The 22,288-nt window shown below is 33.9% G+C and overlaps 2 protein-coding genes across 2 annotated transcripts; one reads left to right on the top strand and one right to left on the bottom strand.

Moving 5' to 3' along the window:
- Window positions 1-12,589: 12,589 nt before the first annotated feature.
- Window positions 12,590-15,669, top strand: LOC140833973 (uncharacterized). The gene is made up of 4 exons (XM_073198525.1): window positions 12,590-13,014; window positions 13,343-15,060; window positions 15,197-15,356; window positions 15,464-15,669. The coding sequence occupies exons 1-2, from the start codon at window positions 12,835-12,837 to the stop codon at window positions 14,372-14,374; spliced, it is 1,212 nt and encodes a 403-aa protein (XP_073054626.1). The 5' UTR covers window positions 12,590-12,834; the 3' UTR covers window positions 14,375-15,060; window positions 15,197-15,356; window positions 15,464-15,669.
- Window positions 14,739-18,035, bottom strand: LOC140833972 (external alternative NAD(P)H-ubiquinone oxidoreductase B4, mitochondrial-like). The gene is made up of 10 exons (XM_073198524.1): window positions 17,867-18,035; window positions 17,308-17,578; window positions 16,726-16,932; window positions 16,326-16,576; window positions 16,000-16,219; window positions 15,791-15,895; window positions 15,450-15,707; window positions 15,224-15,345; window positions 14,949-15,068; window positions 14,739-14,865 (listed from the first exon to the last, which is right to left on the bottom strand). Exons 1-10 carry the CDS (start codon window positions 17,953-17,955, stop codon window positions 14,778-14,780), a joined length of 1,731 nt encoding a protein of 576 aa, XP_073054625.1. The 5' UTR covers window positions 17,956-18,035; the 3' UTR covers window positions 14,739-14,777.
- Between the last annotated feature and the right edge of the window lie 4,253 nt (window positions 18,036-22,288).

Raw genomic sequence — 22,288 nt, 5'->3', positions numbered from 1 at the left:
GTCTGCAAACTAAAACTGAACAATCACAAGAGAGGACTAAATCACAATACATCAATGGAATGAAGATAACAAACAATTAATTTAAGTCTATCAATCCAAGTGTATTTCGAAAATAAGAAAACTTATTCTCAGGCAGAGGTTTCGTAAAGATATCTGCTGTTTGTTTATTAGTAGGAACATATTCCAGACGAATGTCCTTCTTCTGCACGTGATCTCTGATGAAATGATGTCTGATATCTATGTGCTTCGTTCTTGAATGAAATACTGGATTTTGTGTGATTGCAATGGCACTGGTATTGTCACAAAACATAGGTGATTCTGAGGCCTGAATTCCGTTGTCTTTTAATTGTTGTTGCATCCATAGTATTGGAGAACAACAACTTCCAGCAGCCAGATATTCTGCTTCTGCAGTAAATGTGGCTATAGAAGTCTGCTTTTTACTAAACCAAGAGATCAGCCTATCATCAAGGAATTTATAGAAACCACTTGTGCTTTTCCTGTCTAATTTGCAACCTGTATAATCAGCATCTGAATATCCAATAAGATTGAACGATGAATTATTGGGATAACATAAGCCGAAATTTTGAGTTCCTTTCAAGTACTTCAAAATACGTTTAGCAGCAATATAATGAGATTGTTTAGGGTTAGATTGAAATCTTGCACTAATACAAATAGCAAACATAATATCTGGTCTACTGGCAGTAAGATATAACAATGAGCCAATAAGACCATGATACTGAGTTACCTCTACTGGAATTCCACTTTCATCTTTATCAAGCTTGATAGATGAGCTCATTGGAGTGGAAGCAGCAGAGCATGCTTCCATACCAAACTTTTTCAGAAGCTCCTTAGTATACTTGGCTTGATTTATGAAAATTCCAGTATCAAGTTGTTTGATCTGTAATCCTAGGAAGAATGTTAATTCTCCCATCATGCTCATTTCGAATTGATCTTGCATCAACTTAGCAAACTTTGCACATAGTTTGGGGTTAGTTGACCCAAAAATAATATCATCAACGTAAATCTGTACTAATAGGATATGTTTATTCTTGACTAGAGTGAACAGAGTTTTGTCTACTATCCCAATTGTAAAATCATGATTGACAAGAAATTGTGATAAAGTATCATACCATGCTCTAGGTGCCTGTTTTAGACCATACTAGGCTTTGTGTAATTTGAATACATGATGAGGTGAGAAATGAACAATAAAACCTGGAGGTTGTTCGACGTAGACCTCTTCTTGTAGTAGACCATTTAGAAAAACACTCTTTACATCCATTTGATAGACTTTGGAATTTTTGAAAGCAGCAAGGGCCAAAAATATTCTGATAGCTTCGATCCTTGCTACTGGTGCATAGGTTTCATCATAGTCTATTTCTTCTTCTTATCTAAAACATTGAGCCACCAGTCTTGCTTTATTTCTGATCCCTGTGTCTTCTTCATTTAGTTTGTTTCTGAATACCCACCGGGTTCCAATGACGGCTTGGTGAGATGGTCTAGGTAATAGAAACCAAACTTCGTTTCTTTTGAATTGGTTCAGCTCTTCTTCCATAGCTTCAATCCAACTAGGATCCAGAAGGGCTTCTTCAATTTTCTTTGGTTCATCCTGAGAAATGAAGGCATCATACATATATTCATTAATCATTGGCCTTCTGGTTATCAAAGGCGCTGCTAGATTTCCAATAACCAAAGAGGGAGGATGAGATTTTCTCCAAATAAAAGGGTTTAAAGGGATTTCTTCCTGATTTGATATAATTGGATTGATCTCTTTTGAACCAGTAGAAGGTTCTGGATTATCAGCTATTGGTACTGGTATGTCTAATATTTGTACTTCTGGTTCTGATAATGGAATGTCTGGTTCTGGATTTTGAACATCTTTTATGCTAGCTTCTGCATCATCTTCACTATCCAGTTCCAAGTGAATTTTGTCTAACTCCCTTTCCATATCTCATAAGGAGTCTGGTTATGTCTTTTGTTGATCATTGTTCTGTTTTGCATAAACATGCAGTGTTGATTGCTTCTGTCCAGAAGCGCTGAGAAATGTCCGCATCTGCTAGCATTGTTCTAGCAGCTTATTTAAGGGTTTTGTTTCTCCTCTCAGCTACTCCGTTTTGTTGAGGCGTTCTGGCAGTTGAATATTCATGATGAATCCCATGTTCATCTAAGTACAACTCAAGAATTCTGTTAGTGAACTCAGTACCCCGATCACTTCTGATTTTAATGATAGAAAATGATTTTTCATTTTGAATCTTTTTCAGAAGCTTGATCAGGAGGCTACTGGTTTGATCTTTTCCAGCAAGAAATATTACCCAAGTAAATCTAGAAAAATCATCAATAACAACAAGGTATATTTCATTCCCCTAAGCTCATGATAGTGATTGGACCAAATAATTCCATATGCAGCAATTCCAAACATCTTGAAGTTGATTTACTACCTTTGTTCTTGAAGCTGGATCTTATCAGTTTCCCAAGCTGACAAGCAGAACAAACATGATTCATAACAAAATTAATGTCAGGCAAACCATCGACTATATTATACTTTTTGAGATTGTTAATAGATTTGAAATTCAGATGATTCAACCTCTTGAGCTAGAGCCAATGTTTATCACTAAGAGAGGCAACTAAACATGTAGGAGCATTAACATGATCTAAGTTCCAAGAAACTCTGTAGGTGTTGCCCTCTCTCTTTCCAGTTAATACAGTAGACTCAGCAGAATCTTTAACTATGCATGTGTGCTTCTGAAAAACTACAGAATAACCATTATCACACAGTTGACCAATGCTGATTAAATTATAACAGAGATTCTCAACCAGTAGTACTTCATTGATAGTTATGTTACCATGGATAATCTTTCTCTTACCAACGGTTTTACCTTTTGAGTTGTCTCCAAAAGTTATCTTTGGTCCACTACAACTCATTATTTCTGAAAGTAGATTTTTCTGTCCAGTCATGTGTCTGGAACATCCACTGTCCAGATACCATGTGGAGCTGCTTACTTTAGCTTTCTTTACATGTTCCTGCAAATACAAATTTTAGTATATGGTACCCAATCTACTTGAGTCCAACCTTAGTAGTCCCTTAGGAACCCACATTTGTACAATTTTTGGTGATTTTGTACTTCGGGTATCAATAAAGGTGTGTGCAGCAGAGGATCTATTATTTCTATGCATCTCAGAATGCTGTTCTTCCCTTCTGTTCCTGTTGTCTAGCTTGTATCTCTTCTGAACAGGTCTAGAATTATAGTACTGGTAGTTTTTAACCTTCATAGGGGGTTGTCTTCCTGAGTTGAATCGTCTACTGGATCCAGAACTTTGGTCAACTTTTCCCTTAGGTTCAATATAACCAAGACCATAATTCTTTCTTCTGTTCATTTGATTTACATTTCTTTCAACTTGAACAGTCGGTACTTCCGGTTCATATGCCACATTGGATTTAACAAATCGAATGTATTTTGTTTTGCTTGTATCCTGTTCTGGCTGAGTACTGATTTCAGAAGTGCTTTCATCATTGCTGAATCCGAGACCACTTCTATCTTCGGATTGCTTCTGCAATTCTCGCATCTTTTCCAATTAAATGGAAGACTTATTCCAAGCATTTAATAGAACAGACAGCTTCTGATTTTCAGATTTCATTGTCTGGTAATATGATTTTACTCTCTCATTCTCGGTTTTCAACTTACTCATCTCCACTTTCAAATCATCACAGCTATTCTCTTGCAAGCAAGTGAATTTACTGACTTGATTTCTTAAGTTTAGATTTTCAATCTTAACTTCCTCGAATGATTGAGAAAGTCTTGAGTATTCCCCTACCATGTCATGTAATGCTTTAATTAAATCAGTTCGTGTAAATTCGTTAGAGTCAAAGTCGAATACCTCTTCAGATGTTGAGTTTGATTCAACATCTGCCATAAGAAATTTAATCTCTTCTGCATCACTTTCACTAGAATGACTTTCTGAGTCAGATGACTCAGAGCTGAAATCCGCCCATTTAGATTTGCTTTCTTCAGCAATCATCTCTTTGCGGTCTTTTCTGAACTTTTTGTCATTCCTTTTGCACTCTTACTTCTTCTGGTCATCTTTCTTGGGCTTTGGACAGTCAGCAATAAAGTGACCAATCTTTCCACAGTTGAAGCACGCCATATCACCAGATGCTGAATCTTTCTTGAAGTTTCGATTACGGTTTTGGTAGGCTCGGTGATTCTTTCTCATGAATCTAGAGAACTTTTTCACAAAAAAGGACATAGCTTCATTGTTGATTTTTTCAGCAGTCTTTTCAGAATTACTTTCAGTAAGGGTAACAGGTACTGCTTGTGAAATGACTGCAGCAGCGGCAGTAGAAGTAATAGCAGTAGTAGCAGCAAGGGCCTTGGTTGGTAGATTTGTTGAGGGCTCTTCTCCACCTCTTACTTCTAGTTCGAACTCATAGGCTTTTAAGTCAGCAAACAAGTCATGTAATTCCAACTTGTTTAGATCTTTAGAGACTTTCATAGCCAATGTTTTCACGTCCCATTCTTTGGGTAATGATCTCATTACTTTGAGCGCTATTTCTCGATTGTCGTGCTCTTTGCCCAGAGCTGCTAGCTCATTAACTAGGCTACTAAAACATTCATCAAACTCATTTAGAGTTTCACCAACCTTCATCTTTAAATTCTCAAACTTCTGCATTGCTACAGACAGTTTATTTTCTTTTGTTTGCTCATTTCCTTCACATATCTGAATGAGTTTTTCTCAGATTTCTTTAGCAGTAGAACACATCTTGATTTTGTTGAATGTGTTCTTATCAAAAGTTTTGTAAAGAATGTCCTTCGCGACATTATCAAGATTGGCTTTCTTCTTAACTTCGCCAGTCCATTCGTTTCGTGGTTTTTCAACCATTTGAGGTGCACCCTTAGTAACAGCAATAGTTGTATTTGGCTTTAAGATCTTTAATGCTCCGTCTGTGATGACATATCACATGTCATCATCCTGCGCTACAAGTTGAGCTTGCATACGGATCTTCCAATCATCAAAATATTCTTTCGAGAACATGGGAACCTTGCTGAAGTGTGTCATCTGTCTGTATTTTCAGGGACAAGAATAACCTGCTCTGATACCAATTGTTGGGGATCGAGGAAGAGTTTAGAGGGGGGTGAAAATGAACTCTTCTCCCATTTCTTCTTTTCTTTCTCGGATAAAGAAGGTGCTAGAATCCTGTTAGAGATAGTAGCTGATCTTGTCATGAATACTTCCAACAGATTACAATATTAAGTGCGGAAACAATCCGATGGAGTGAATGAAAATAGTAATATCACTAGACAGCAATTGTTTATGGAAGTTCGAAGATAAAGTCTTCTACGTCTCCCCTTCTTCTGTTTCTAGAAGGTATCACTAAAAGACTTTGGATTTTACAGTACAACTCTTGTACACACCCATTTCAGCAGGGCTTACCATTTGCCTACTGAAACTCTTAGTTACTCAACACAGTGAAAATACGATACAACAAAGTTCTGAAAAGACTCTTTTCAGATTACATACTCTTCTTGATAAAATATTAGTACTGTGAATAATTATGAAGAGTGTAAGAAACAGTAGCACAAAATGATCTCAATAGATCAGATATCTGCTATGAAGCATGTGCTACTTTTCTTTATGTTGAACTCGAAGATATCAAAGATTCGTGGTTTTCTTGTTTTGTGAAATACAATTGATTCTTAAGAAAGATTCAGCGCATTCTTCTATATGGGTTTGTTCCATATATATAAGTGACTGAGTTCAACGTCTATAATCAGAAAATTTCTTCTGACTTCTGATAGAATCAGCTTTATTACCGATATATGTTCCTGCAGAAACCTATAAAACAATCAGTCATGTTTTATACTAAAATCGGTAAAGTGAATTAAATGACTTCGTACAGTAATTAATGCTACAATTAATACTAGTACTAGGTGACCCTTAACGGTAACATTTAAGATTAGTTCCGTTAGAAAACATCTTTTTTTGTTTCTGATATTCTATCCGTTCTACTGATTTTTATATTGTCTACTGTTCTTAATTAATGCTGCTGGTTTTTATTTTCGTCGCCACAATTAATTTAGGTCTATCATTTTATTTAAATTTTTGGTTTTTTATCAGCTTAGTATTGTTTAAAGTAATGGATTTTTTGTTGTACTGAATTAATGTTGTTTTGATTGTCATATGTTTTATTTAGATTGATGGTTTTCTTACAAATTTTTGTTGTTTTCATGTTATTTTATGCGGAATATGTGTTTATATATATATATATATATATATATATATATATATATAGATATATATATATATATAGAGAGAGAGAGAGATAAACAAGACATACTTTTTTACATAAATTTTGGGTACTCGACAATACCCTAAAATTTCGGGTACCCGAACCATCGGGTAGCACCGATTAAAGTCCGGGTAGTAAATGTGTTACCCGAAAATTTTGGGTATCCAACCCGAACTACCAGAACTCGTGAAACCCGACCTGACCCGACGCCCACCCCTTGCTCAATTGGTCTGATCACAATTGTATGACCGAGCGTTTGTCGTTTCACCAAAAGCTATAGCTGATAATAATAGTGCAACTCAAATCTTTTAAACTGTATAGCGGCTCAAGTACCACGGTTCGATCGTTCTATCAATAAGACACAATTATTGTACTCAACAAACTTTCACCAATAAAAAAATCAATAATAATAGAAGAAACAAGTCAAATGAATCTATTTTGTAATCTCCTAATAATAATGATGGAGACATGAGTTTTTGTTACGATGATAATGAATCGGATTAAAACTTGACCCCGTATTAAACTTGCGTCATTTAAGAAAGGTCTAAACCGGACTGTTATGATACATATATATTGATAATAATATATTTATATGAAGAATGATAATTATACTCCAATTTAACTTAAATGCACTCCACCTTTAATTTTTGTATTATAATTTGACAATTGTCCCCCTTTGTAGAATCCCCTTTTTGAGTAAGTTTATTAATAATTCTCAATTAGTTAATTAACTACAACAAAAAAATATAAATAAATAAAATTAAATTCATTAATTTCGTTCATCGGAAAATGAGTGTAAGTCATTCCCAACAAATTACACTTATGCTTATAAATTCGGAAATATAATTGCAGAGGAAACGTTAATATATTATCGTATTAAGTCCTAACTAGGTTATCGAAAAAGAGAAAAATTTATAAAATTACCTCGGCCAACTATTTAATTAAGAAAATTATATACATGAAGATGTCATTTTCTTAATTAAATAGTTGACCGAAGTTAAAAAAAAAAACAAAATACCCCTCGGAAAACTTGTATTGATTTGAGGGGAAAAAAATTCAATATCCAACCTCCCTGTTGTTAGGGGAAAAAAAAGTAAAATCGGTGGTGTACATGTTTCGGTTTAATTTAGTATAATTTAATTTAGTTTAATTTAACTGTGAAAATAAATATATACACTTGGCTGAGACCTGAGTGCTGACAGTAGGGGTGTTCATCGGTCGGTTCGGTTCGGTTTTCGGTTTTTTTATTTCGGTTTTTTCGGTTTTCGGTTTTACAAATATATAATCCGATATCCGAACCATTTTTCTTCGGTTCGGTTCGGTTTTTTTTACCGAAATGGTTCGGTTATTTCGGTCGGTTATTCGGTTTTGATACAATTATTTAAATTAACAATATAAATATATTATAAAATATAATATGTTATCTTTTTAAATGATTTCTTAGTAAAATATTTAAATATAAAGTACAAATGAATTACATAAACAATAATCAACTAAGTATTATTCAAAATAATTCTTCATTCACTAATATCATCTCAATAAATAATATAAAATAAAAATAACATTATTAATTTAATTAAATTTCGGTTTTTTCGGTCGGTTCGGTTTTGACATTTATAATCCGAAACCGAACCAAATTAATTTCGGTTTTAACATTTATATCCGAATTATAAAATTCGGTTTTCGGTTCGGTTTAGTGTTCGGTTTTTTCGGTTTGGATTTTCGGTTTTTTCGGTTTTATCCGGAGTTTGAACACCCCTAGCTGACAGTGGCTCATTTGAGAGTTTTATTTGCTTAGAAAATTAAAAAAAAATTAAAATGGTTTTCAGAGAAAAAATAAAATTACATTATTTTTTTAATAAAATAAAATTACATTCTAACACTGTATATTTGTACAAAAAATATATATAATTCTCGAATTATTTTGTTCATATTAAATTGTCTTTAAATTTATTTAATTTTCAATTTTAAAATGTATCCATATTTTATATTAGTGAAAATTGTAATTTTAATATTGCGTATTTGAATCGATGATACTTTGAAAAATTTACATTATTAAATTTCATCTTTGTCTATTATCTTTTTTTAGTTATTTTTTAATATGATATTGATATGCGGCGATGTGATACTGACATAGGTATTCACATATGAAGTATGAAGGCATGGTAAACCGAACCAGACCGTTAAGCTTAGAACATGGTTCGGTAAAGATGAACCGGACCCGAAACCATCTTCGATCCATTTCCCAATAGATTGAATCGGTTCAGTATTCGAATTTTTATTTATTTATAAAAATGGACATTGGGCCAATTGTGCAATTGAGTTCTGGAATCTGATCCGAATCGTTATTAAATCCGATCCGGAACCAGAAAATTTAAAAAATTCACCGTTGGCCCAATGATTATTTTAATTTTTAAAAAAAAAAGACGCTTTGGTCAACGGCTCCAGGCTTTAAAATTATTAAAAAAAATAGTCGTTGTCGTTGAACCAATGGCTGTATCAATTATCATTGTATTCAGTAGCCATTAGCAAAGGCTACTAAATACATCAAATTAATTGCAAATTGGGGGTCAAATTGTAATTATATTTTTTATCCCAAAAATCAACTATAAATACAGTTCACTTCTAAACATTTTACATAAAAAAAATTTCTCCCAACTCTACATTTTTCTATAATCAATTTTCTCTATGCTATAATTTTTCGACATATACTCAATAAATTTTGTTATAATTTTATCTATATTTAATATTCTTTTTATTATTATTTACTTACTATTTTACAATTTACTCATATAAATAATTTGAATTTTGATTACGTCATCTTCAAACATTGGTGGTCGTGAAGGTTATACATTTTGAATTTGGTGAATAATTTGGCTACATCCCTGACTTTGATGAAGTATAATCTCACCCCTTGGAGGAAGAAGTCATGGAACTTCCTAACAAAGATGTAGGGACACCATCGTTCACTCGAGCAAGTAACACGATGGAAACGAGCACGGGGATAGTCCGATAAAAAAGAAGCAAAGTTTGGGATCACTTTTATATTGAAAAAGAAGGTACAAACAACTCTTTCGTCGTATGTAAAATTTACAAAACCAAATATTCTTACAAAACGGGTGGTGGTTCAATTGGTACGGACATTTTGAAAAAACATTTAGTCAAGGTACATAAAGATGATATTTGGTAGGAAAGCAAGTTAACAACAAATTAATTCTTCCAATGGTAAAACGTTTACAATTACAGATGAAATTTCTCAAAAAATCATCATTAAATTTGTTATCAAATGTTGTCAACTTTTTATAATAATTGAACAAAAATGTTTTGTTTAATTTACTATTATTATTCAACCTAGTTTTCACAATATTTCTAGACATACACTTAAGAAATATCAGTTTGGTATGTATAAAGAACATCAAGAAACATTAAAATCACATCTTTCAAATTTCAAATATTTCTTATAAAGTTAGTTTGGCAATTGATATTTGAACTAATTTAAAATATGAATCTTTATCTTGTTGTTACATGTCACATTAGATTGATGAAACTTGAACTATGCAAAAAAAAAAAAAAAAAACAGTGGTATATCATATAGAATCGTCACACAACGTATACACTGTAGCTAAATATGTTTGAAATGTTGTTAAGATTTATAACATACAAAATAAAATAATACCGATCACATTAGATAATATGAGTGTCAATACTCTTGCGATTAAATACATTAAAAATTCATTAAAACCGATTTTAGATTGTAATTTGCTTCAGATGGTAATCTGCTTCATGTTAGATTGTTGGGTTAAGCGTGTATGAGTAAGAGCAGTACTTGGATGGGTGACCTCCTGGTAAGTTCTCATGCGTCAAATTGCTGAAGTTGCGCCGCTTGATCTGATTGGCTAAATGGACCGTAAAAGAATGACACCAGATCTTAACGAGTAATACTGTCTCTGCTGAGGACATGACCAAAAGTAAAGAAAGGATAAGACTGATCTCGAAGGAATATGAGACAACATCAGCAGATAGATACGAACCTCCCCGAACTCATGGTCCTAACAACCAAACCCATTAGCACCCAACTAGGTACACTCTGTGCTGCCAAATGTATTAGGAAATAAAGTTGCGTCTTGGTTAACAACTATAGCTTTTGGCCTAGTGGTAAGCGCTTGATCATAATAATTGATATCATAGCGAGGTCATGAGTTCAATTCTTCCAAGAAGAATAATTCTATACTTCTTGGAGGAGGGGGACTATTGCGTTAAGCATGCATGAGTGAAAATAGTACTTGGATGGTAGACCTCCTGAGAAGTTCTCATGTGTCAAGCTGCTGACGTTGTGCTGCTTGATCTGGTTGGCTAAGTGAGTCGTAAAATAGTGATACCAGATTTTAACGGGTAATACTGTCTCTGCTGAGGACAAGGCCGACGGTATGGATAAGACTGATCTCTAAGAGATATGAGACAGTACCAGCAGATAGGCACGCACCTCCTCGGACTAATGAGCCTAACAGCCCGACCCATTAGCACCCAAATAGGTGCACTCTATGCTGCCACAATTATAAGGAAATAAAGTTGCGCTTTGGCTAACAGTTATAGCTTTTGGCCTAGTATTAAGTGTTTGATCATAACATAAATGTAAATATTATATTATCAACTTATGTGTTAAATGTGCATGTGATCAACATATGTATACTATAATCAAAAAATTCAAAGTATGTGAGAAATTATTACGTGAAAGAAGATTTAGTTACCTATATTAAAATAATACTGCGATAGAGTCTTTAACGTTGACTGCAGAAGATTGAAATATTTTGAGTAATTGTGTTTCTTTATCAGAAATTTTTAAAGAAGCAACTGAAAAATTTTCTGGCATTAACTGTCATACTCCAACCATGTTTCTATCTTTGCTTTTCAATATGTTTTATGAATTTATTAAGCATCGTGATGAACTTATGCATAAATTTGTTTCAAATATTAAAAACAAAATTTTAAAATATTGAGAGAATATCTCAATTGTGCATAGCTTCTAATCAAAGTCAAGGTGGGTTAGAAATGTTTTTTGAATATTACGCTAAATTCCTTCGGAAAAATGTTGACGATCAAAAGAACTCAGCCGGAGGAGAGGCTGATAGAGAGAAACAAAAGTGGAACACTCAACTTCTTTCAAAGTTTGAAGCAACAAAAATTCAAAGGAAAATCAATGACGACAATAAATTACAATGAGATCCAAATTTATCTAAGCCAATAATATATTAAGAATACAGAGTTCGTTATTCTTGTTTGGTTAAAGTAAATTATCAACTTTATCCAGTATTAGCGACAATTGCAAGAGATGTCCTAGTAATTCAAAGTTCAATTGTTGCTTTCGAATCAGCATTTTCAATATGTGAAAAAATAATTGGTGAACAAAAAACTAATTTAAATTAAAAAACACTTGGCATCCTAGCATGCCTACAAGATTGGTTTGCAGAAATAGGACTGCTGGACCTATCGATGAATTTCAAAGCTCAAACTCCGAAGAAGATCTGGACTATTCAAATATAATTTAATAAATCATTATGAATTTTAGATGTTCAGTCGTAAAAATCAATGTTTAAGTTATTTTTTTTATAATTAATCAATATTGTTTCTACTCAAAATACTAAATAAAAAATTGTTCATTAATAAAATATAATTTTATATTAAAAATAATAAAATTCGAAACCTAGAACCAGTTTGACCCAAACCGGAACTGGTCTGTAAATTATAAAATTGGTCTGTGGTTCAGATTGATTCCAATGTTTTTACTTTGGAACTGATTTCGAACTGCATCTGGAGCCGTTGGGAGCCGTTAAGCATGACTAGTATATAGTATTTCAACATTTCTGCAGAAAAAAGACTACATAAAAAGTTAAATACATAGTTTTTTTAAGATCGAAATTTGACAATATTCAGATACTCGTGTGATAATATAAACATATTATTTAGTAAATAATTACATGGTCTTTTTTTTAAGATTGAAATATGAAAATATTCAGATACTCGTGTGATAATATAAACATATTATTTAGTAAATAATATAATTTAATATAATATATTTTTCAAATGGATAGGAGTGTTGTTACTTGAACCGAACTCATTCGAATAGAAAAGTAAGGAGATGGAGATGTTTTAAATAAGTCTCTTGATCTTGACTCATATACAGATAAGTCCGAGCGTTTTTTAATCGACTTGTTAATCAGTAAAAATAAGATTTTGAAATTCAAATCTCATTGTATCTTCTCAAATCCTGGTTTCGCCGGCTCAAAAGGCTAAGCCCATATATTTTTTTTTAAATTTTATAGGCAAAATGTATTTCTGCTAACATTAATGCAAATGCCTTTTCACCTTGAGAAAGCAAAACCCTAGCTTGTACCCCTTCACCGATCGTTGCCTTCTCTACAGATAATCGATTTTTCCATTAAAACCATATTCAAATGTATGATTATTTGGATCGATGGAAAGCATGTGAGAAAACCGTGTACTGAGCAGAATCTAGGTGGATTTAATGGCTAATTGAAGAATCTATTACAGGAATGTTAGCTGCTATTGCCATTGCTTCAAAATGCAGCAGAAGGTTTAATGCTTCCAATTTACGCAATGAATTTTACGAAAATTTCATGTACTCCGACGTGTATGGCTTCACTTGGCAGCCACTTGTGAAGGGAAATCGGGGCTTCAGTTCTTTGCGAGGAACCAGCAATCTCCATTATATTGTGAGCTCACTTCGTCTTACACTTACGTTGTGAATTGCATTTTGCTGTATTTTTTGGATACTTTCTTTCTTTAATTATGGGCAGTTTTACTTTTAATGTAAAGTGTAATGGTGATACAATTGTTATTGTGTGAATTCACGTAGTTGTTAAAAAATCTAGGATGAGTTGAAGTTAACTGTTTTGACTTCCGATATATACAAGAATATTGAGATTGGATATGTTATCTTTTGAACGCTCAAGAAATAATATATTAATCGAAGAGTCTTTCTTTTTTGTCAAAGTCTTTATCAATCGAATCTCATAAGGAATGGCTGTGTTTCCAATACAGAGTTACATGAAGAAAAGCTTGATTAGAGTAAGTTGGATTGGGCCGTTCAATGATTTTCTGAGAAGTTTGGTTGGCAATCGGTCATTAGCAACTAAAGTATCTCCTTTTGAAGTAAACACTGATGAAATCTTGAGTCAAATTCTTGCTGCTTTAGAGGATCCAAGTGTTTCGAAAGAAGAAACCTGCTTCAGCTATATAAAAGTGTTGTGCGTGGCCGGAAATCTTTCAGATGCTTTTAGGCTAATTCAGAGTTTACACAGTAAAAACATATTTTTCAGTCCTCATGCTTATGATTACCTTCTTCAATCTTCTGGCGTAAAGGATAATATTCACCTCTTGCCTGAAATTTTCAAGGATCTTGTGGTTTCATGTGAAAAAATAGGATTAACTTCATATCTCATCTTTGCTGGAGCTCTTGCAAAGCATAGCGATTCTACTGTGTTGCTGAAATTTGTTGAAGAAATCTCGGAAATGGAATTAGCGAGAAAAGATATAGTTTTGAACAGAGTTATTTTCGCCTTGGGTAAATGTGGACATGTTCAAAAGGCACTGTTGGTATTTAATCATATGAAGGGTTTGAATTGTAAACCAGACCTGGTCACATATAATACCATTTTGACATTTTTGGGTAGGCTTGGTCGAGTAGATGAAATGCTACAAGAATTTAATTTTATGAAAACAGTACAAGTTTTTCCAGATGTTGTCACATACAATACCATGCTAAACAGTTTAAGAAAAATGGGTAGACTGGATTTGTGCTTAGCATATTTTAAGGAGATGAGTGAAAGAGGACTTCCACCTGATGAGTACTCTTTCAAAGCTTTGATTGAGATCCTAGGTAGATCAGGTAACATCCAAGAAGCCCTGAAAGTTTTTGATGATATGAAATGTAGGGGGATTTATCAATCAATTCACAGTCTACCGAGCTTTGATTTTCAGTTTAAAGAAGATGGGAATGATGTGGTTGGCTTTAAAATTCTCGAAGGAGATGAACGAATTCTCTCGAGATATTCCGCGAGATTTCAGCCATAAAAGTAGATAGTTTATGTATTTGAATTTTCGGTTATTTTTTCAGCAGTCTCAATGGTCTCAGAGACATATTCCCCTGATTCTTGATGTGATATAGTGCAGACTGCAGAAAAATTGCCTTGCTTTGAATGTGTACAAGGAAGTGACTTTTTGAAACATTGAAGATGATAAAATTTGATGTAAAATATTAATTAGTCAATGGTTTCTCGGGTAACCCTGTTGAGATTGACAAATTGCAGAGTTGATTATCAATCTTCTGTGACGAAACTTATCTTTGGGTCAATAGTGAAAAAATATGAACTTTAAAATTCTGAAAAGCAGAGGTGACAAAATTTTGCACGTAAATTTGACAATAGCTGAATGTTGAAGGCAGGAGACAGTAGTAATTGTTTCCTTCTGAATTGCATCATATTCTACTTGAGTCTCTTCCAAATATAAAGCGCCTTCCCCAGTCAGAGATCACCAGAATTCTTGTGCGCCAGCTCACGAGCTTACTGCATTATTATGAAGGAAAAAGGACCAGAAATAAGCGAAATGTGACAGGTACTGAATCTGTGTGAGACTGGAAAAGATTTACCTGGCATAGACAGAGTACCAGAGCCATTGGGTACTCTGACCTATTGAAACCCAGTCTCCTGGAAGCTGAGCTGCTGTCTGTTCTCCTCCCAATGGAGCAAATTGCCCGAAATGTTTGTACCTTTCGTTGAGCCAACCCATGGTTAATGGGCATCAAATTTATGAAGGAAACTAGTTTGTCTCGTTTATTTGAGATGGTAAAATTATTTTTAGGAAAAATAACTCTGATATATTTTGCTTATTCCTCAGGCAATAGTGTGCCCACTTATTTTGTACCTGAATGGGTGGAAGCGATGTCTCCCGGTTCCTCTGAACCTCAATGGGCCTTCAGGATATTTCTCACACAATGTCATCCTATTGAAACAGTCAGCAAGATATGCCCCTTGTTGAGCGGCCACCTACAAACAAGGTAAAGTTTTCTTTTTCGGAAATTTCATCTTCTAATGCATCTAATGTGATGAAGTCGAAGGCACAAGTCTGATTTTTTATATGTTCCTTTTACCTGTGCCGTTGCAGGAAGATTTTTCATCTGCGAGTCTACTTCGGAAAGTGCTGACTTGAACTTTTCGATATCCAATTCAGCTTCCCCATGTGAGTTCTTAAGTAGATGAACAAAGTTCTTCAGCTGTTTTTTCTTGAGGTAAATTCCCACTTGGGGATACCTTTCACAGATGTCATTTATCACTTCCTTAAAATCTTCGACTTTGAGACTACCTGTGTTAGTTGTGTCTGCCTTGCTGAAAATGGCTGAAATATCTTCCTGATAACAACTCAAACAAACATACAAATCTATTAATTTCAAACAAAATACATGAATCTTGAATCAAGAAAAACAACTCGTACCATGACACTACGTTGATTTATTGTTGCACAATCACCTAGAGCGTAGATGCTATCACACGCTTCGACTCGCAGCCATTCATCGGTAGCTAAGACTCGTCTGTTTGTCTGCCCCTCCCAAGACATATATACACGGTGAGGTTTGGTAAAAGTCTTAAACAATTGCATGGTAGGTATAATACAACTAGCAAAGATTAAAAGAAGAACCAAACCTGTCCGATTTGCTTCATAAAATCCATGATAACCGGCCTCGTTCCTATCCCAGTTGACCATACAACCATCCCATAAGGGATCGACACAGATTGTCCAGTTGCTCTCTCCTTGGTACATATTTCCGTTTCGGTTACTGTCGTAACCATTGAACCGGTTTTCACATCGATACCATCCCTCTGGAACTTATCTTCGGCAAATGCTGTTATTCTTTTGTCAAACCTACAAAGATTCAAGGAAGTTACTGAAAGAAAGAAAAATTACTCCAACACCTGATGAGTCGTTAGCTTGTGATACGTAGAGTGACATAATTTGTAATCATGCTAACATGTTCAAAATGTGATCTCCAGCTTCAAGAAGTGTTATTTTGACATGATCCTTGAGTGTTGGATATAGTTTGGCCAAATCCTCGATCACGAAATCGTGAAGCTCCGCTGCAAACTCGACCCCTGTCGGGCCCCCTCCCACGACAACAAAATGTAGTATCCTTTTCCTTTCTTCTTCACTTATGGTCGGAAGGCTTGCCCTCTCGAAACAATCGATCACCGATCTTCGAATTCTCTGGGCATCTTCTATTTCCTACAAAAAGAAGAGAAAATAAATTACCAGTTTATTGAGCAAGATTTGATATTTTGTTGACTGTAATGTGGAATATATTAACGAATCTTTAGATACTTTAATCTTGCTAATTTATGTTAAAAAATGAAGATAAGCTTAATTTAAGTTACCTTGAGAAAGTGTGCATGTTCCACAACACCGGGAGTGTTGAATGTATTAGCTCGAGCACCCATAGCTATCACAAGATAATCATATTCCACTGCAAATTCTTCGCTCCCCCCTAAGTTATTTTCTTGGCCTGATCGGCAGTAGACTTTCTTGTTTTGTGTATCAATTTTGTAGCATTCAGCTTCCTTGAATTGAACATCAAACTTTTTCTGCCATTTGTGAACCAACAAGTTTTTAATCGAAAATCGCAAAACCAAATCAACTAAACTAAAAAAAATCCGAATTCGTGCTATTCGAGATTGTCTAGCTTCTATCCTAACAGGGTCACCTGGTTCTATCTCTGGTCAAGTGGGGTGGACGGATGCCCCTACTTCTTTAAATTATATAATGTATTAGCCAATGATTTAAGTTATGAAGCATTTACTTTAAAAAAAAAAATTAGCCAGGTGTATATTACTATAAACTTGTGTACACCCTACATGATGGATTTCTTTCTGACATTTAATGTGTCCAAACATTTAACGAAGGCAGAAACCTGATTCATAAAAACTTTTCTAAGCCACAATCGGCAGCTGGATACTCACCTTTCGGACGATGTTACGGATCGGTTCGACAATGCTTCGTGCTTCGACAGTGCCATTGGTGACACTGGGTAGCAGAGGAGTGAATGCGAAGTAGTTGCGCGGGGATACGATCTGAACATCGTAGTTCGGATCTTTCAAGCTCTTGAGAAAGCTAGTGCCAGCCCAACCTGTGCCAAGAACAACCACTTTCTTCCTCTTAATATCATCACAAAATGCAGTATTAGTCCTGAATGGGCTGCTATCTGAGTAGGCCAGCAACCCTCCTCCACCACTGCTGTATTAACAATATTTCAAACAAGACGGCATGCACATTTGTAACTATCCAATTATGCAAGAAAAAAGACTAAAAATTCAATACCTATAAATTTTCTTTTAAAAAAAAAAAATCACAGCCATTTTCGTTCCGTATATCGCTATCGGCTTTGATTCGTTTGGTGGAGCAACATCAACGTGATCTTGTACACATTTTTTGGATAATTTGCATACATATTCTTACATTTTATAAATCGATTATTCGACGAAACAGAATGAAAAACATGAATTTCATGGAAAAAAATACCTGACAGTAAAAACAAGAAGCAGCTTGGAGAGATGAGGGTTGCCGTAATAAGCCTTGGAGAACCTATGATAAAAACCGAAGCCACTCATTGTGTATATGTGTGTTCCCTGTGAAATCAACTCTACTTCTTCTGTATATATTTATATTATTATTTCTTACCTTAAATACATTTATGCATGAATTAATTAGTTAATATATTCATTAATTAACGTGAAACTTGATGTTTTTATTGCAAGGGAAAAAAATAGAGCCGCGAAACCAGTGGAGTAGGGGTCAAGTAATAACCGACTCGTCGCGGTTTGTGAGGAGGGATCTCCTCTTTGGTCGGGGAGAGTTCTGAACCGCAAAAGGGTCGAATTGTAAGGTGACGTCTAATTCGGTAAAATGACCATATTTTAGAATGTATATTTTCACTTATATTCTTTTCAAAATAAATAAAAAATAAATCTCATATGACACGATTCTCACTGATTTAAATTTATGATACGAGTTGACCTGATTTATATTTGTTAAAATAAGTGTCAAGCGAGTGGCGCTAGCTTTGTTGACTTTTATGTAAAAACACTCTTTATTTTAATCATATTTTGTGCTTTTATCCGATTATGACATATACATTTACTTTATCTGTCTACTTATTCAAACTGCATAGCTAAAGCCTTTGAATCTACAATACGTACCACGAGGTCTGTCTTTCAATGTAAGATCATGAAACTGATTAGGAAATGTACTGTATATTCTAAACTGGTTCTTATTCGATTCAACCACTTAAAATAAGTATAAAAGTTGTTCGAGCTTGAGTCTAACATCTGTGATATAAACGTTATGTTTCATTGGCAAGGGTATGTAGATGTCCGTTCGTACAGATGATTGATCAGTTGATGATGCACTGGACAACTCTCCCTCAAAATTTCCAAGTGGTTATCACTTATCGAATGAAATAGTATGCGGTTGTGGTTGCATACCATTAGTTTTTAGACTTGAGACAACATGGAGGCTTGGCGTACTAGCATGTAATTTGACTCGTTTACCGACTCCACTGAGGGTTATTAGGTGGCGATGTTGGGTTTAGTTTTGAAATATGAAGGAGCTAATGCATTGTAATCGGTGATTCACCGCTCACCTACGAGTGAAGATATCTTATGTGATCTGATAAGCTAATAGTTTAGTAATATCTGAACAGAGTAAGACATTTGTATTTTGGAAACATGTTTACTCAGTTGCATATAACGTGATTTTGATGAAAATATGATGTTTTATGATTTAAGATAAAACTGTGTAATTTTTACCGTTAAAATGTTATTTTTGGAAAGCCATGATATTTTATAATTTAAAAAGGATAATGTTTTGAGGGATGTGAATTGACTGTGACAAAAGTATAGAGGACATGTCGGGAATCCGTTTTAAGAAGGAACGATTAACTTACAATTTTATAGGAATGTCGTGAGGGAAAGGCTCCGGAGGAAGCTCGTTTACGGGACAAGGCACCAGAGAGAGCCCGACGATCGTATTTCTATAGCGTTTCCTAGTGCCTGTTTGGTGAGCTAAGACTGATCAGTCGACCAGAGGATAAAAGGCTAGCCACTTTCAATGATCAAACTTCACCTAAAATGATAAATTATGCAAAGCTTTACGATTTTATGATTTTACGATATATGATTTATTTATGATTAAAATTATTTTAAATAAAAATATGGTTTTAATGCATGTACTTGTATATGTATTATTTGCTACTCATGTTAGAATGTGCTGAGTCAGTCACTAGGTTTGAATGCTGCAGATGATGATGATATTGAGGGAGACGCTGACACTTGAGTGGATCAAGTATGACAGTATATTCCCGATGGACATATATTTCATCACTATAAAGGAACCACTAGCTTCCCCACGCATCGAAGTAGAGGAACAATAAGTGATAATGTTTTCAAGAACATTAAGAGTTATATCATACATATCTATAAAGGTGCAAATAGAATCAAAATGGGAGCTCCCACGATTAGTTCGTGCTCGATGCAAAGTACCAAATCTGATTAGCTACTCGCCCAACTTGCCTTCACCAACAACAAAAAAATATACAATTTCATTAATTTGAGCAGATTGTAACTCACCATTGCGATTTGAATTAGATGAACAAGATTGACAATAATTGTCATATTTGAAAAGAAAGACATATAGTGATGTCCTTTTCATCCACTATAACTAATCATAGACGGAGTCGATGGGCAAAACAATGCACATATTATGCATATGGGCAATCTCTAAGAAATAAACCTTACAATTTATTAAAAGCACTACACATGTTTCTAGCACCATCATACACTTGATCTCACATATTATGAATTTCTAGATTATATCTTGTAAGGTCATCACATATTTTTTTTCTTGAGTGTTGTAACTGTGGTGTCACGAACATGTACAATTCGGAAAAAACGTTCTCACAATTTGTTATTCGTTAGATACATCCTTCGCTTCATCCACAAAAATACAAAACTTAGAATTTCCAATTTCATCATATTTTTTATTTCCTAGCATGTTACGAATAATATGTATGCTTTTATCGATGAAATTAAAAAAAAAATTTGAGAATATGAAGATTCATTAAGACTTCTCGAAAAACATGCTTGCAAACTAAGACAATAGACATTCTCAATTGTTGTTGCAAGTCTTAATCGATTTTTTTAAATTTGTAAGATTCTCGATTCACAACTTTATTTATATGTCGAGTTACATTCATCAAATCAATAAAAAAAATTTGAAAGCTGAGTTAAACTTCCCATGTGAGACATAAAGACACTTTTGCTCCATCATTAACACGTTTCCAATTTCTAAACATTCAACTGTAAAGGTAAATTGTTGTGATTCACTTAATTAAAAAAGATAGCACAAAAAAAATATTGCATCTTTCAAAAGAGAGTACTCTAACAATGGAAACTTTTAAAACCATGTGTACTGAAATCGACGACGTTGCTTTCCTGATTCAGATCGTGGGTATTCTAAAAATTTAGGTTGATATGACCCGATTTTGATATAAGCTCGTCTAATTTCATCACGATGATTAACACGATCTCGTCATATTGAAATACACAATCCAATTTCCCATTTAAGGGAAGTTTCATTAGACTCAAGTCTTCCAAATTTAGAAAGAGGTTCGGGCTCCTAGTTAGGAATAGAAACATTTGACAGGGTCCTCTCGTATGATAAAGGTTTATCAATTCTTGTATTAAGAATTATATAATGTTGCTTCTTCTCTTTCTCTTTCGATTTGACATTAACATAACCTAATACAAACAAAATATTAAATTGATATTGTTGAAACATTTAGTTTTGATGTTTGGTAAAAATATCACAACTGAATTCGAGCAGAAACTGAAATCAGTAACATAACTCATCGCAAGCTCAAACTGATATCCAGTGTAAAAATCAACCTACCAAACTGATTAAGGGACTCTTTGATTTAATTCAAACCGACAGACTATCACTTTAAACAAGATCGTTACAAGTACTTTATTGATAAATGATTAAGGATCAGAACCTAAATTAATACAAATTTTTGTTTATACCGATCATTGTTAAGGATCAGAGTGACATTCTCTGTCAGAAGTTAACTGATTCCGAAAATGATAATGAATCGGCAACAAGCACATTTGAAATCATGAACGAATATTTTTGTACAAGTTATCATTGAAAATTGAGACTATATATGAGATTAGTTGAACCAGCCAGAGACAAGAATCCTCCACTTAAAACAATGCCAAATCTCTTTGCAAAATATTACAACAAGTCAGATTAAAGAAACACACACTAATTCATTAATTATTTGATCATATCAAGGATCATATTTGTGCACAAATTCTTCTGTTTAATTCACATAAGCTGTGAGCAAAGAACTCTACTGATCTAAGTCTTGAGTTTCAGTTTTACTAAAAGTTTCAATTAGATAGTGTTAAGTCTCAACAGAAGTGGGTAATTTCAAATCACTTGTAATTACCAAAGTCTTTTAGTACAAATGAAATATCACTTACTTTTAACTTTAAAATTTAAATAAATACTAAATAATTTTTTTAATAAATGTTCTCTTCTAACTTCAAAACCATCTAACATAAAAACTAATATTTAAAAATCTTAATTGCATAAAATCCATAAATCATCACACACAAAATCGTACTGTCAATTTTAAAATAATTCAAAAAAAAAACTTCAAAATAAGACATAAAATTTCAAATAAAATAATTCTCAAAATCTTTACTTTAAATCTTAATCTAATGCAGAAAACAAAAGTCGATCGGGAGTATACTGCCGGACCCGATGTTCTCAAGCGTCAGTGCCTACCTGAAAATCATCCTCACCTGCGACCATCCAAACCTAGTGAGTCTAATGACTCAGCACGATCTAACTATAAATATCAAATAATACGTATACATGGAC

The sequence above is a fragment of the Primulina eburnea genome, chromosome 6, assembly GCF_022965805.1.
Source record: "Primulina eburnea isolate SZY01 chromosome 6, ASM2296580v1, whole genome shotgun sequence".
In the NCBI taxonomy this organism is placed as follows: domain Eukaryota; kingdom Viridiplantae; phylum Streptophyta; class Magnoliopsida; order Lamiales; family Gesneriaceae; genus Primulina; species Primulina eburnea.
The sequence above is the reverse complement of the archived record's forward strand: the minus strand, read 5'-3'. Positions and strand labels throughout refer to the sequence as shown.

What these genes read in the sequence shown, in the direction of transcription:
- LOC140833973 (XM_073198525.1), top strand. Translation starts at nt 12,835, where the DNA reads ATGTTAGCTGCTATTGCCATTGCTTCAAAATGCAGCAGAAGGTTTAAT. An exon ending in CCAGCAATCTCCATTATATT is followed by an intron (nt 13,015 to 13,342) that starts GTGAGCTCACTT and finishes TTTCCAATACAG; the next exon opens with AGTTACATGAAGAAAAGCTT.
- LOC140833972 (XM_073198524.1), bottom strand. Translation starts at nt 17,955, where the DNA reads ATGAGTGGCTTCGGTTTTTATCATAGGTTCTCCAAGGCTTATTACGGC. An exon ending in GGAGATCACATTTTGAACAT is followed by an intron (nt 16,220 to 16,325) that starts GTTAGCATGATT and finishes GAATCTTTGTAG; the next exon opens with GTTTGACAAAAGAATAACAG. An exon ending in ATCTTCCTGCAACGGCACAG is followed by an intron (nt 15,346 to 15,449) that starts GTAAAAGGAACA and finishes CCTTGTTTGTAG; the next exon opens with GTGGCCGCTCAACAAGGGGC.